The sequence below is a fragment of the Hippocampus zosterae genome, chromosome 2 (genome assembly GCF_025434085.1).
Source record: "Hippocampus zosterae strain Florida chromosome 2, ASM2543408v3, whole genome shotgun sequence".
Classification (NCBI taxonomy): Eukaryota; Metazoa; Chordata; class Actinopteri; order Syngnathiformes; family Syngnathidae; genus Hippocampus; species Hippocampus zosterae.
In genome coordinates, this window is record NC_067452.1 from 28,631,732 (window position 1) to 28,645,400 (window position 13,669).

At 42.2% G+C, this 13,669-nt stretch overlaps 2 protein-coding genes, 1 long non-coding RNA gene and 1 other non-coding gene across 4 annotated transcripts; 1 reads left to right on the plus strand and 3 right to left on the minus strand.

Moving 5' to 3' along the window:
• The first annotated feature begins 384 nt into the window (after window positions 1-384).
• irx7 (iroquois homeobox 7) lies at window positions 385-3,293 on the plus strand. Its single transcript, XM_052059542.1, has 2 exons — window positions 385-677; window positions 2,356-3,293. The coding sequence occupies exons 1-2, from the start codon at window positions 483-485 to the stop codon at window positions 3,067-3,069; spliced, it is 909 nt and encodes a 302-aa protein (XP_051915502.1). The 5' UTR covers window positions 385-482; the 3' UTR covers window positions 3,070-3,293.
• Window positions 3,294-3,699: 406 nt separating this feature from the next.
• cd40 (CD40 molecule, TNF receptor superfamily member 5) lies at window positions 3,700-11,320 on the minus strand. Its single transcript, XM_052059598.1, has 9 exons — window positions 11,079-11,320; window positions 9,726-9,807; window positions 9,335-9,457; window positions 9,109-9,255; window positions 8,940-9,033; window positions 7,883-7,941; window positions 6,596-6,688; window positions 4,869-4,894; window positions 3,700-4,610 (listed from the first exon to the last, which is right to left on the minus strand). Exons 1-9 carry the CDS (start codon window positions 11,127-11,129, stop codon window positions 4,356-4,358), a joined length of 930 nt encoding a protein of 309 aa, XP_051915558.1. The 5' UTR covers window positions 11,130-11,320; the 3' UTR covers window positions 3,700-4,355.
• LOC127596763 (uncharacterized) lies at window positions 5,076-6,589 on the minus strand. Its single transcript, XR_007961553.1, has 2 exons — window positions 6,028-6,589; window positions 5,076-5,248 (listed from the first exon to the last, which is right to left on the minus strand). It is a non-coding gene; the product is annotated as an uncharacterized LOC127596763 (long non-coding RNA).
• trnam-cau (transfer RNA methionine (anticodon CAU)) lies at window positions 5,221-5,293 on the minus strand. The gene has a single exon. It is a non-coding gene; the product is annotated as a tRNA-Met (tRNA).
• Window positions 11,321-13,669: the final 2,349 nt, after the last annotated feature.

Sequence of the window (13,669 nt, forward strand, 5' to 3'; positions counted from 1 at the left end):
AGTGCTGTGACATTAATTAATTAATACAAATGTGTTTGATGTGATACGAGATGTGAGTACATAAAATACTTCCAGATTAACAGGATAGGTAGATAGATAGTCTTTCTCAGATCCTTAGAAATGAAAAAAAACATCACGTAACTAAACTTCTGGTCTCGGCAGCGATGCACACAGACGACAACGATAAAGTATCAAATCAAATCCAATAAAATGTTGACCTTTTTAATGCTTCTAGAAACAAAGGTTGAATTTGCGCGTCCAAACACTAAAAGGACCAGCAGAGCTTTGATGGGATTTAGTGAAAGCTTGACCTGTCAGTCAACACCAGTTGTGCCCCACCACTACTGACCCCCCCGCGCAAAACCCCATCACCTCCTCCTCGTCCCTCCTGGGCAGCTGGCTGGATATAAGCCCACGCACGTCCCCTCAGCCGCCCCACAACGCTTTTTCTCATCACCACTCAGCACGCAGGGGAAAAAAAAATGCCCGCCTCGCCGCCCGACTTTGGCGCTTTCTTTGCGGACCGCAGCATGGGGCTGATGGCCGTGGGACACCCCGGCTCCGGCCCTGCCTATCTGGGGGCCCAGCAGCTCCCCGTCACCTATTCAGGACTACACGGATACAACTTGATCCCCTTGGCGGTCCACCATCATCACCACAGACACGTCCCGCACATGGTGAGTATTTACCTTCTCATTTATATTTCTGGCAATGTTATACTTTTCCTCTTGTAAATTCTCCAACGAAAATGTCAACTTTTACTTTGCTTTTATTCCTTACCTTAATGGGAAAGAAAATCCTCATGACGTCATCCAACTAAAATCTTTTTCCGATTAGTATATTTAATGTCTGAAAATTACTTTGGATCCTGAGCACATGTGATACACTTTGACTCAGTTGTGACTTTCAGGTCAGATCGAAGTTGTAGTTTGGCGTTTATGGTAGTTTTGCTTGAACTACGGTAGTAATTCAAAGTATGTAGCAAATAAACAGAATGTGAAAACCAATCGCATGGGTTGAGAATCATCAATGTGATGCAACTCAGCCAATAAAATGCAAGATGGTTCATTGGTCCAAATGCCACATAAGTGGTTTAAAAAAACTAAATTCCTATGGCGGCGTAACCCAAGTTATATTTGTATGTAAAAAAGTTTTGCTTATAAATATGAAGCAAATTAACTGAAAATGTTGTTTTTCCCCGCCCGTAACCTCAAACTGTGCCAAGACAATAAAATTTGGGGTGCAACTCCAAGTTTGTTTTTTTCAACCATAAAAATGATTATTAATAAATAGTAGTGTAAAAACTTTAGTAAACAAGACGTGAAGTTACGGAAATATCGGAATTCCAATCAGTTATCTTGAGATTTCATTGAGCACAATGAAGTGGCACTGCATTGGAAAGCACTCTGAATATACTTTTCCAAAAAGTGAACTCACAAAGTTATGGAATCCAGTTGTTCAAATGCAGAAAGAACATAATACAGAAGTTTCACAAATCAAAATTCTTGCTTTGCCAAAAGCAAACAGCTTGAAGAAAAAGTCCATTTCATCAGCAAAAGCAAATGAGTTCCACTTCATGATGAGATCATTCCCACCGTTTCAATCCAGTGTTGAATATTTTGTTGCAGCTAGTCTACATGTTGTATGTAAAGGTACAGAGATGATTCCAGCAGTATTCATTGTTGAGTTTTACACTAAACTTGAGGGACATATCTTGCCGTTTCTGCATAGTCCAATTACAATGTTGCCAATTAGTTGAAGCACAGATAGGTCTCTTCTAAAAGCTCTGTTAGCATGTGGACAAAAGTTTAAAATGCAGAGAAATAGAAATGCTCGAGTGGACGTGATCTTATAATGATGATTATAGTAATGAGAGGATCTTGCGCAAAATGCCCAAATCAATGTTAAACAATAATCGTCGTGTTCGTTTGCAGACAGGCGTTCGAGACCTTTTGCGCGTCCTGTTCTGAAAAAACGGGGGGAAAAAATCGTACGAGTTCCTTCCTATTGCCCGGTGCTTGACCAATAATGACATGGATAATCGTTTAAAAGAAAATCATTATTCTACGTCTATGTCCATATATTGTACCGTCAGCCCCCTCCATTTGCAGCTGATAGGCTGCCTCAAATCGCCAAAAATTGAGACGATTTCTCCCTCAAGGGTTTACTATTGCCTCCCGAAGCAACTAAAGACTACTTCTGATACGATACGATATGAAGCACCTCAGCTCATTTCAACATAGTCTTATTCCTTGGCATCAAAATGCTACAAGATGGCGACAAAGCACTACTTTTATTGCTATTGCAACGCATTATGTGTTGGCCTACATGTCATGAACTGCCTTTCATTACCAGGGCAACGCCTTTGACCTGAAGACCGCCGCCTCCCCTTACCATCATGCGTTGCTGGCCCGTGGGGGCCCCTTCTTCCCGCCCTACCGACCCGGCCCGACGGAGGAGCCCGGGCGAGGCGGGGCCAAGGTGGCCACCCGTGAGAGCACGGGGGCGCTGAAGGCGTGGCTGGGCGAGCACCTGAAGAACCCGTACCCCACCAAGGGCGAGAAGGTCATGCTGGCCATCATCACCAAGATGAGCCTGACGCAGGTCTCCACCTGGTTCGCCAACGCGCGGCGCCGCCTCAAAAAGGAGAACCGCGTCAGCTGGGCCTCCTCCAGGTCCAAGTCGGACGAAGAAGATGAGGAGCAGGAGAGTGAGGATGAAGAGGAGGAGGAGGAGGAGGGGCCTCTGAGGAGGTGCGACGCAGACGCCCGGGACGAGACGGCGCGGCCGGTCGTCGAGAGTTTGCCGGAGAACGCGGCGGACGCGGGGGTGGCATCGCAGGACGGGGCTGAGGGAGTGCGCCTGCAGGTCCATCACACACCCTCACCTCAGGAGAGCAAAGACACTCCAAAGCCCAAAATATGGTCGCTGGCCGAGACCGCCACATCGGAGTCAGTGAAGAAACCAGCAGAACGCACGTACCAGTCTGCGGAGAGGATTTGGGCCGAGTGGGCATCCAGAGGCACACGTCTGCTGCCCACCTATTACACTGCCCACGAAATCCACTAACGACACCCCCGCCCCCACCCACCCCTTCAATATTCGTAGACAATGTCTACTATTGATGCACTTTAGCCTCTCAGACGACAGGGATTGGAGCTCAACCCTGGAAATCTGTTTCCAGACCAAAGATGTTTTTTAATGTAAATAAATGTAGATGTATATTTCCAACAAACCTGTAAATTAAGTTTCCCGTTGTCTGCTGATGGAGGAATATTTTTACTTAAATAAAACCCGATTTAGGAGAAATTTCAGACCTGTTTTCTTTTTATTCCGCTCTTGTATCAAAATCTTGTATCCATCTGCACATGGTAATGACATTTGAATGAATAAGTCACACTGCATGTGTCTCATTACTTTTGTCCATTAGGCTTGTGAAGTCATTTCTTGTGACCGGAGATTCAATTCCACATAGGCGTCTCTCATCGCATGTAACGTTTTGGATAATAACACACCGTTGCAGCAGTGGAGTGAGTTGCTTTGCTCAATGGCACATCAACTGGAAATGCACGCGTAGGCTTGCGAATAACCCCTGTGCCTCAAAAGCTTAATTTCAGCAAGACAAGAAATAGGATGTGTGACATGTGCTATTAATCTATTCAGATTAAAATACTTACACTCATCAAAATACTTCAAACATTATCGTTAGCACCTCACAGGCATGTTATTTTGACACCCGTGAAGGATTTTTAATTGAGAGAGATGGCATCATGTAATGCTAAAGGACAAGTTACAATGTCATGTATACTGTACAAATAAGACAACATACATAAGAGATACTGTACAAATAACATTTATTTTACAGAGCTAAGCCCAGGCTAACGAACAAGAAACAAAGTAACATGAACACGTTAACTGTCACACAAGTGTGAAAATAAATTAGCTCGTCTTTTTGTATCAACCTGTAAATCTTAACTTTTCACACAAAGATGCTGCAAAATTGGGAAATACGTTTCACTCGCCTTTGCCTTTAACACAGCCATGAAAACGGCATAGTGTGGCAAATGTTGCACAATCCTACTGACGGATAATTAGATCAGGCTGCAAGAAGTGAGTGTTAAAATATGAGTCTTCACATATCAGCGTTAAACTTCACACCCATGATTTCGGCTCTCGCCACTTGTCGTCCCACCTCCGCTAGGGGGCTGACACCCATTCGGAAGCAGGGACTGAATTGATACAACGGACAATTCTGTCACACAACAGCAACACCATCATGTGAAGAAATAAAATAAAATTGACGTGGTTGTCAAGTACCATGTGCAGAAACTTTTCAGCACTGTATGGCACAGAGCTCAGCATGACATTTCACTGGTCCCGGTCATGCTTTGCGATTCCTGACGGGAGAGTACTTCTGCTTTTCCGTTCTCCTGCGTCACGTAGTTGCCTCTATCGCTTAAAAGGGCCTCCTGACTGGGACGGTCCTCGTTCTCCTCTGGCTCCCCCGTGCCGCTGCTGTCTGCCAGCGACACCTGCACTCCAGGCGACATGGGCTCTTCGTGGACACCGTCAGAGGCAATTAACACCTCTTTCGGGGGGTCTTCGTCATCCTGCACACACACAAAGACAAAGCTTTGGTTGGAAACTAGCCTCATCTAGGGTGAATAAATGTAGGCAACAAGGGCAGCTAGCTTGAAGTGCTCTGAGTGATATTTACCAGGTTAAGCGTCTTACCGGTACTTTAGCTTAGCTTAGCATTGATCCGTACGTCAAGAAGAAAGATGCCTGCCATTGTTGTCCTTGGTTGCTAAATGTTCACAATCATGTACAGTGACAGGTAATGAAAACACACAACACACAATATTTACCTTTCCTTTGATATCTTCTCGTCTACCTAACACAGACATGAGAAAGGGAGAACTGGTTAGAATATGATCTAACAACTTGAGTGGTGTTCCCCCCCGCCCCCAGCCCTCCCAAAAAAGGGGGTTCTGGCAACTATTTTAGATGTCCTATTGTGATGATAAGGTGTCTTATATCAGATCACAGAATTGAGGGTTGAAGTGCCTTGATGGTTTTATTTAACATTTGTGTTAATTCCGTGTACAAAAATTTGTACAAAAACTTTAGATTTAGAAAAGGGAACTGTTTTTTTTAATCTAAGAATTTGCTACCTGCTAATGCTCACAATTAAACTTTAGAGCGGACTATGAAAAATTCTGCCCTGTGTGAGGATTGAACTCACGACCTTCAGATTATGAGACTGACGCGCTACCTACTGCGCTAACAAGGCTATAAAGCAATGGCCCCCAAACTACGGCCCGTCAACACATTTGGCCCGGCCCTCCAACCCTCCTGTTGTCCTCGGGGTCAAAATGACCCGTCACTGTGTTAAAAACGCCCCAAAACCCCCCTAAATGATAATTTTTTAATTTGAAATTTTAAGACTTTTCCTAGATTGGCCCCAACTGCAGAAAAATTGAAATGTTTTTATTCACATTTCCATGGAAGCTGTACAAAAAAAAAGTAGAAAGGTGGTCTTCGGATCAAAATGACCCATGACGCAAATAGGGTTGAAATCAAGGCCACAAAGTTATTTACACACCATAGAATGTTTCAGTGTTTTAGTTGCGTCTCAGATCAATTAGTAGAACACATGAACAAGACAGTAGCAGACATAAGACAAGATAGGTGGCGTTCGATCGTCAAACTTTTTCTGTTAAAAACTGACACCGGCCCCCCCATCAGAGAAGGGAAAAGTGATGTGGCCCTCACAGGAAAAAGGTTGGTGACCCCTGCTATAAAGCTAGCAAATGCTGTAAGAATGGTGGCGGGAACACAAATTATTTAGGATTGAGCTCTGGCAGTGGGAGGAGATGGAAAACATGTAGAGCAGCAGCCCTCACAGTTCAAGATTGAAGACCCTTGCAAGTAAGGACAAGCACTTTGGAAAACATTTAAAATGGAACTTCATACTGAGAGTTGAAATAAAACACACTTGCCCTGTGTGAGGTTTGAACTCATGACCTTCAGATTATGAGACTGACACACTACTTGCTGCGCTAACAAGGTGATATTTGACCTATTGAGTCCTGTTACCTCAATGGTTTGTACAATGGTATGAGTGACGGTTTTCATTTTTGTAATGTAAATATGCAGATAAAGGGCATCTAAAATCACACAATGTTTTTGAATCAAGACGATTGTCAAAAAGTTTTCATCACAGCCGCATATTCATCCCCTTAGCCCCCCATCAGAACAAATCAGTGGGTTGGGAACATGATGGATTCTCAGGGTTTTGTCAACTCACAAATGACGTAAGAATTCCCTTGCAGGCCAGGTTATTAAGAAATGGCAAGTCAGTGTACTTTCAGCTCCATGTTGAACAGAGCGTGCCATCTAGAATCCTCAGTAAACAACTTGCTCATGAATCATCTTGAATACTCATTTGCCCCATCATGACCCAAAACGTCAGTCTTTAGTGCAAAAAACCCTCTTTTCTGTCATTTGGATGTGTTGTTGTATATTCCATACAAACAATCTTAAACATAAGAGGTCTGGAAAAAAATGCTTTAACAATTAAGGAACTACGTACGTCTTGAGATCCAAATCTTGACTGCAGCTGCCAGCAGGATACCCATCCCAAGTATAAAAACACAGGCAATGATGACGTGCATCCGTTGGTTCTCTGCAACACAGTAACAACACCTGGTTACACATTAAAACTGTAGTAATGAACCTGGGGAAAGTATATGCAACAAGGTAGAATCGCAGTATGTGAAATGTAATTCATTCATTGAAAAATCAACACGTCTTTTAGAACAATGATTCTCAGTGTGGTATGTGTCCGATGATGGTATGTTACCTCCCTCTAGTGGTACACCAGAGGGACAACAGCCTTAAATGACAAAATAAAAATAAATACATTTCCAACACGAGGTATGGTAAAAAATATTCGAACAATTAACAAGTGATGGTGAGAAAATAAAGATCGATACTAATTCATTTAAGACTAATAGAAATGTATGTCCGTATGTGCATTTAAACCGTGTGCGACACAGTCGAGCATGGGCCCCCACATGAGAAGCACGCGCACACACGCGCACACGCACACACGCACGCACGCACACAACACACACACACACAACACACACACACACACACGCACACACACGCACACGCCTGTTCTAAAAATAGCACATGGGTGATGGGACATCATATTCCAGGAATAGTATTGCATATATTTGTCTTTTTCGCAATCATTGTGATAAATCATTCGGTGTGTTCACGTGGCTGAATATCATTCATTATTATTAAGAACATATTGCAGTAGAGGAAGCAGCCCAAATACAATTCACTTGTAATTAACTTTTGCGTATGATATATTTGACTTTAATCTTTAAGAAATATTTATTTATAAACATGCATTTTTTTTTCATTTTTTTAATCCAACTTTTATGTGCAAGACTCACTATTGGCGTCTTTCTTTTTTTGAGGTTCTTATATTTAATGTGCAGTCAGACCGCACATGAAATCAAATAGCTGCAGCAGTCTTAATGCGAAAACTGTACATCATGTTACAAAGATTTACAACAATATATACGTTTATGGTATAAAACCTCAGCCTCATTTACTACGCTACCGTATTTTATTTTTGGCCATGTATAGTACTTGTAGAGCACAATATACCTATTTTTTAAGTTGGTACTTGTTTGAGAATCCATGATTTAGCCAATAGATATATCAGATTGATGTCTATAAAGTTCAATATCGTGTAAACTGTATATTGGTATAGGTTTGACTATCCACAAAAGTAACCACAAAAACCGCAGAAAGGTAACAAGCCTCATCACCTCACATCCGGCGCGTGTGTAGAACTTACCACACACGACATCAGATTGGGCTGAGCCGCTTTGCCTGACAATGTAACCGCTCTTGCACCTGCGGAGGATGGTAGTGAAATGAGATTTGGGTCGTTTTGATTTTATTCATTCATTCATTCATCTTCCGAACCGCTTTATCCTCACTAGGGTCGCGGGGGGTGCTGGAGCCTATCCCAGCTGACTTCGGGCAGTAGGCGGGGGTCACCCTGAACCGGTCGCCAGCCAATCGCAGGGCTCACAGAGACGAACAACCACGCACACCCACACTCACACCTAGGGGCAATTTAGAGTGTTCAATCAGCCTGCCATGCATGTTTTTTTTGGAATGTGGGAGGAAACCGAAGCACCCGGAGAAATCCCACGCAGGCCCGGGGAGAACATGCAAACTCCACACAGGGAGGCCAGAGCTGGAATTGAACCCGTACCTCTGCACTGTGAAGTCGATGTGCTAACCACTGGACTACCGGGCCGCCCCGTTTTGATTTTACTATAATAAAAACACTATCATAAAACATCAAACAATAACTCAAATCAATGGTGGCTCTTTGCATTTTTCCACACACCCCTGTGGAACAGTATTACCGCAATGATCTTTGGAGCTCCAGCTCTCTGCATACTTGAATAATTGTCCTTGATCAATATTCCACACCACCAGACACTTTAAAGCACTCAAGGACTTTCTGTGTAATTGCACACGTGAAGTGGTACAACCGTCATCGTATTGTGTTATAGCACTGATCACTTCATCGCTGCTCGATGACTCTGCACATTGCCTAACGGCAGTCATTGGATGGTATTGCTGCACAATGGTACCCTTAAGATAAGACAAGAAAACTTTTATTTGTTTTATATGACGGAATATGTTTTGATACTTATATGTCATGTCTTTGTTTATCGTAGTTGCTTGTGATTGCAATACTAGTGCAATACTAGCCTGTACTACCGGAGACAAATTCCTTGTGTGTTCGACATACTATACAGTCAAAATGATTTGATGCAAGGCATATTTTTCAACTCTGAATGGCTACAAGTGTTCTATTAAGAAATTGCACTGACTTGGTCCATGTCAAGCAGTCGCTGTGCCACGAGGTCTGGTTGGAGAATGACCCTTCGGGACATTTGTGACACATTGTGTCATGGGTTTGATTCCCTGCAACAAAAAAGGGAAATCTAGCATTGAATGACAAGAAGAACATAGTATGTACAGTGTAAAACTAAACCACACCTTTAATAAGTGCCCCCCATCCAGGCTCACAAGACCTGTGCGGTACACAGGTGAGGCACACATCACTGGAACAATGGAATCCAAGTTTACACATGCAGATGCTTTCTTTGGTTTTGCTTGTCTGCTCTGCAAACTGAAAGTTTTTATCTTAAAAAAAAAAGAACACCAGAGTTTAGCACCACTGACAAAATCAGGCTGTGATGTATGTGTGGTGAAGATGTCTCACTCGGGTCGCAGTATGGCTGACGTTTACACTTTGTCTCCGTCGTGTATGTGTCCTGATATTCACCCTGGTCACATTGGAGGCACTGAGGCGCAGTACACGTGCCCAACTGAGACATGCTAGTGCCTGAAATCGTGTTTATGTTGTTAAAAGGCAGCCTTCGTCATGTGAAAGATAACTTCATGGTTTGAGATATGTGCATCTTCACTTTCTTGCTGGCGGATGAACATTGTTTGAGCCAGGAGACTGTTAGCTTAGATTATTAGCATTGCTCACTGGTCACTTGTCGGTTTTCCATTTAAGGGGCAGGCATTTGAAAAAAATAAATCACATTACTTAATTTTTTTATGTGTGTATACATTTTAACATAAAGGGGTGGCTAATAGAGATTTACCTGGAGGACACATTTGGCAGCACTGTCCACTGAGCTCATACTGAGTTAGCGGGTCACACGGAGGCTGAGCTGAAATAATCACCTGGAAAACAAAACGCAAGACTTCATAGTCACTTCCTTTAAGAATGAACACCGGGTCAGTTGTATTGAATTATAGGTTGCTAATAAACATGGACTTCAGAATTACTACTGTAATGGTGTACAGTAAAGTGGTTTAAAATAAGCAGACCAAGAAGGAGCACTCTGTTAGTCATGAGATTGTTTATTTATCTGCCCTACAAATGGTTTTATCTGAGTGTCACGTTGCGTGGTGGTGGACCCCAAAAAGCAGGCAGGAGTGAGGAGCAGGGTGTATTTGAAGAATTGTATTTAAAACAAAGAAAACTAAATCCAAAACACACAAAGTCCAAAGTATCAAACAAAAACCACGACTAAAGCTAAAACATAACAATGAACTAAACATGACAGAAACCAAGAGCAAACAGCAACACACATGACAGTAGCAAGAAGCAACAATGACCCGACACCGAGTGTTCGGGCTGGGAGTCCTTTTAAAGGCCTGATTACCTATGACCAACAGGTGTGCAGCTGCCAGGGGAGCCCTACAGTGCCACCTGTTGGTCCCTAAACCGAATCATGACACTGAGAAGTATCAAAGGAAGTATGATCAATTTTAATAGTTATTCAGCAGTTTTATTATTCTTTTTTGTTTGCTTTAATATTAATAAGGATACAAAGCGATGCAGAGGTGTACTGCTAACAATTTTACAGACAAATTATACTATTTATTTATAGTCGCAGTGGAGAGTTGAGGGGCTCGCGAAATATTTTCTTCTTCCTCGGGGGGGTTAACAAAAAATAATTGAACCACAGGTCTCACTTTCCCGTCCCATTTCATCCTGCTCCTAACTGCTCGCGAAATGGCGAAAAACCCCGTTTACTTCAAATTGGCTGCTTAAATGGGGACATAAATGCAGCTTATGATGACATTCACTACGTCGACATGTTGACACGAACAAGGCAGCTCGGAAACCACAGTAATTACTGTTCTGCGTTTGCTTTATTTTTTATATATTAAAAGGGAGTTACCAACATGAAACACATTTACTGTAACTATATTAGTATGACTGCATTGGCTTTTGTAAACTATGCATGCGGATTTAAGAAAAAAAAAATCAGTGTTAAGTGGTCACCGGACAAACAAGTGCCGGTGTGAAAACGAAAGTGAAAGTGAAAGTCAGTCGGTGACTCGGTTAGCATTTATTTATCGATAGATTTATTTTCGCGTTGATCCGTACATTTTAAAAGACGTAATTTGGTGCACAGCGTTAAGGAGCATTGCTCTGTACTTACCGCAGTTGCCCACAGCACCGTCATCATTGTTGACACCATCCACGTCGCCATGGTCAAAGTGGAGAGCTCCCGAGTGGAAAACGTCTGTCTCTCTGTTGCTCATGGATCGCCCCAAGTCGTTCGGCTGCTCATTTAAAATGGGAGGTGACCAGATGGAAGCGGGTGGAGTTTCAGGGACTTTCCTCAGTTCTCCAATTCACCAATGTCCATTTCCAGGAAGACATTCAACAGCCCCAGTTTGTACTCGACCATGAAAACATAAATTCAATCATTTATTAAACAACAGCCTATTAATAACAACTAGACAAATGCTAAAATATGAAACAACACTGGAATGTTATGGAATATGTCTCAAATAGGCTGAACAGTTTGAAGATAGTATTGTTTGAATCAGTAAACAGTTATAATTTCAAAAAGGAAAGTGTGGAGAGTCTCAGTTGCCAAAATACATAGGTGGAATGACTTTCGGCAAGAGCCTTTCAAATATCCACACTCTTTCATTTATTACTCATTTGTTTGTTCTCTTTGCATTATTTTAATGTGACTTCTTCCTTGACAATCGTGACGAGTAAAAACAATAATACAGTAGTACATGTCTGCTGGCGGCCGTGATGGCCCACAACGGAATGGAAATACACCAGCCATTCTGGAAAATTTACATATTTTCCTGAAATTCCTATTCCCAATGGCCACCCATACATTTAGACTTAAATTCTCTATTGCAGTCTGACTTTTGTGCCTTTTGTCAAAAATAAACAAAACTGCCTTTCTTTAAAATGATCTGACATTGACTTAACATTCATTTTATGAATCAAAAGTACGTGTCTTATCACTTATTTGGTATCAGGATTGGTGAACATTGAAGAGTTGAAAACTGGTACCGACAATAGTCTGGGGGGAAAAAATGGTATGGAACATATCTTGTATTTTGTAACGATTGGCCCGTTCACTTGCATTCGTCTACATCGCTTGATGTGTGACAAGCCAAAGACAAAAAAAAAGTATGCAGATTGTAAAATATGATTTTTTAAACAGAGCTTAGAACTGTAGAATGGGTGGAAATCCCAGCGTGATTGTGGAAGTCCTGAGAAGAGGGATTGCACAGCTGAACGGTCTGGTGTCCGAAAGAGCATAAACACCCTGCATGGAGGAAGAAGAAGCGCAGACTGTACAGGACAAAGTGTTGCAGATGAACTACACAGTTGCCATAGAGAGCATCTGGATTTGAACCAGTTGAACTGTTTATCTGCAGTCAAATGCTCTTCCACTGAGAAATACACCCCCCACGACAATGTTCCACACGGTCTCAACTCTACTCAACTGTATCTATAGAGCACTTTCAAACAGCCATCACCGCATACAAAGTGCTGTAAATGGAGCAACTAACATATGTACAACAACAAAGCTATAAATCTATAACAAAGATGGTAGAAGGCACCAAACAGTAAAACTAAGATCAGATCTTAGTCATGCTGAGTCAAATGCAAAAGAATACAAGTGAGTTTTGAGGCGGATTTTAAAGACGGGCAGCGAGGGATCTTGCGAGGGATCGGCAACGGAAGAGGCTCGATCCCCTCTGAGTTTGGGTTTAGTTCTTGGTACTTCTAATAATGTCTGGTTCGCGGACCTGAGGCGCGGGGCAGGTGTGTAGGGGCGGATGAGCTCAGAGAGGTAAGGTGGCGCGAGATTATTCAGAGATTTGAAAACAAATAATAGGATCTTGCAAAGAAATCTAAAATGTGTAGGGAGCCACTGAAGGGATGCCAGCGTAGGAGTTGTGTTCCACATTTACAGTCAGCCTACCAGTACAGTATACAGTAGCACGCCACAAAAGCAGAAGTTGGAGCACACACCAAAACTACATCGAAATCCCCCTGCAAAATTCTCACCCAGGGATTTCCCTCAAAAGTGATTTGAGTTTCTGTGGTGCGCCCAGAGGTGTGAGAAAAAAAAATCTCATCTGATTTAATGTGTGTGCATGTAATTTATCGTTAGGGGTAAATACCCAAATAGGAAGGTACTGAAAAGTTTAATCGAGCAACACACACACACACACACACACACACACACACACACACACACACACACACACACACACACACACACACAAAGGATGTAATATGTACAATACACAAGATATTTTATGAAAACATAAACCTGTGTGTCTTCAAATCACTTTCCCTCAAAGCAGCATTTGTTTTGCTTTTTTTCTTTGTTGTTTTTTTTCCTGAATCTTATTCCAAAAGAAGGAGCAGTCTAAGCAAGCGGAATCACGTTCAACGTTGTATAAGTCCAGTCTGATCACCTTAAAAAGTTTGGTCGATTGCTTCATGTTGTATCACGAAGAATACTTTTCTTCAAATTTCCTTCCTTCGGGATCTTCCATATCCAGCCTACTCAGTTCTTTAATCAAAATGCCTTCAAGTTCTTGCATTCATTTATTTGTTTAGCTTGCTTTGAAAAACAGTACGTAATGTTTGTTTGTTCTTTTCTTTATACATTGATCTACATATGATCGGACCCATCTGTCATTTAACAAATTGAATGTGGCCTTTGAGGACATATTTTTTGCCCACCGTAACCTACTTTAC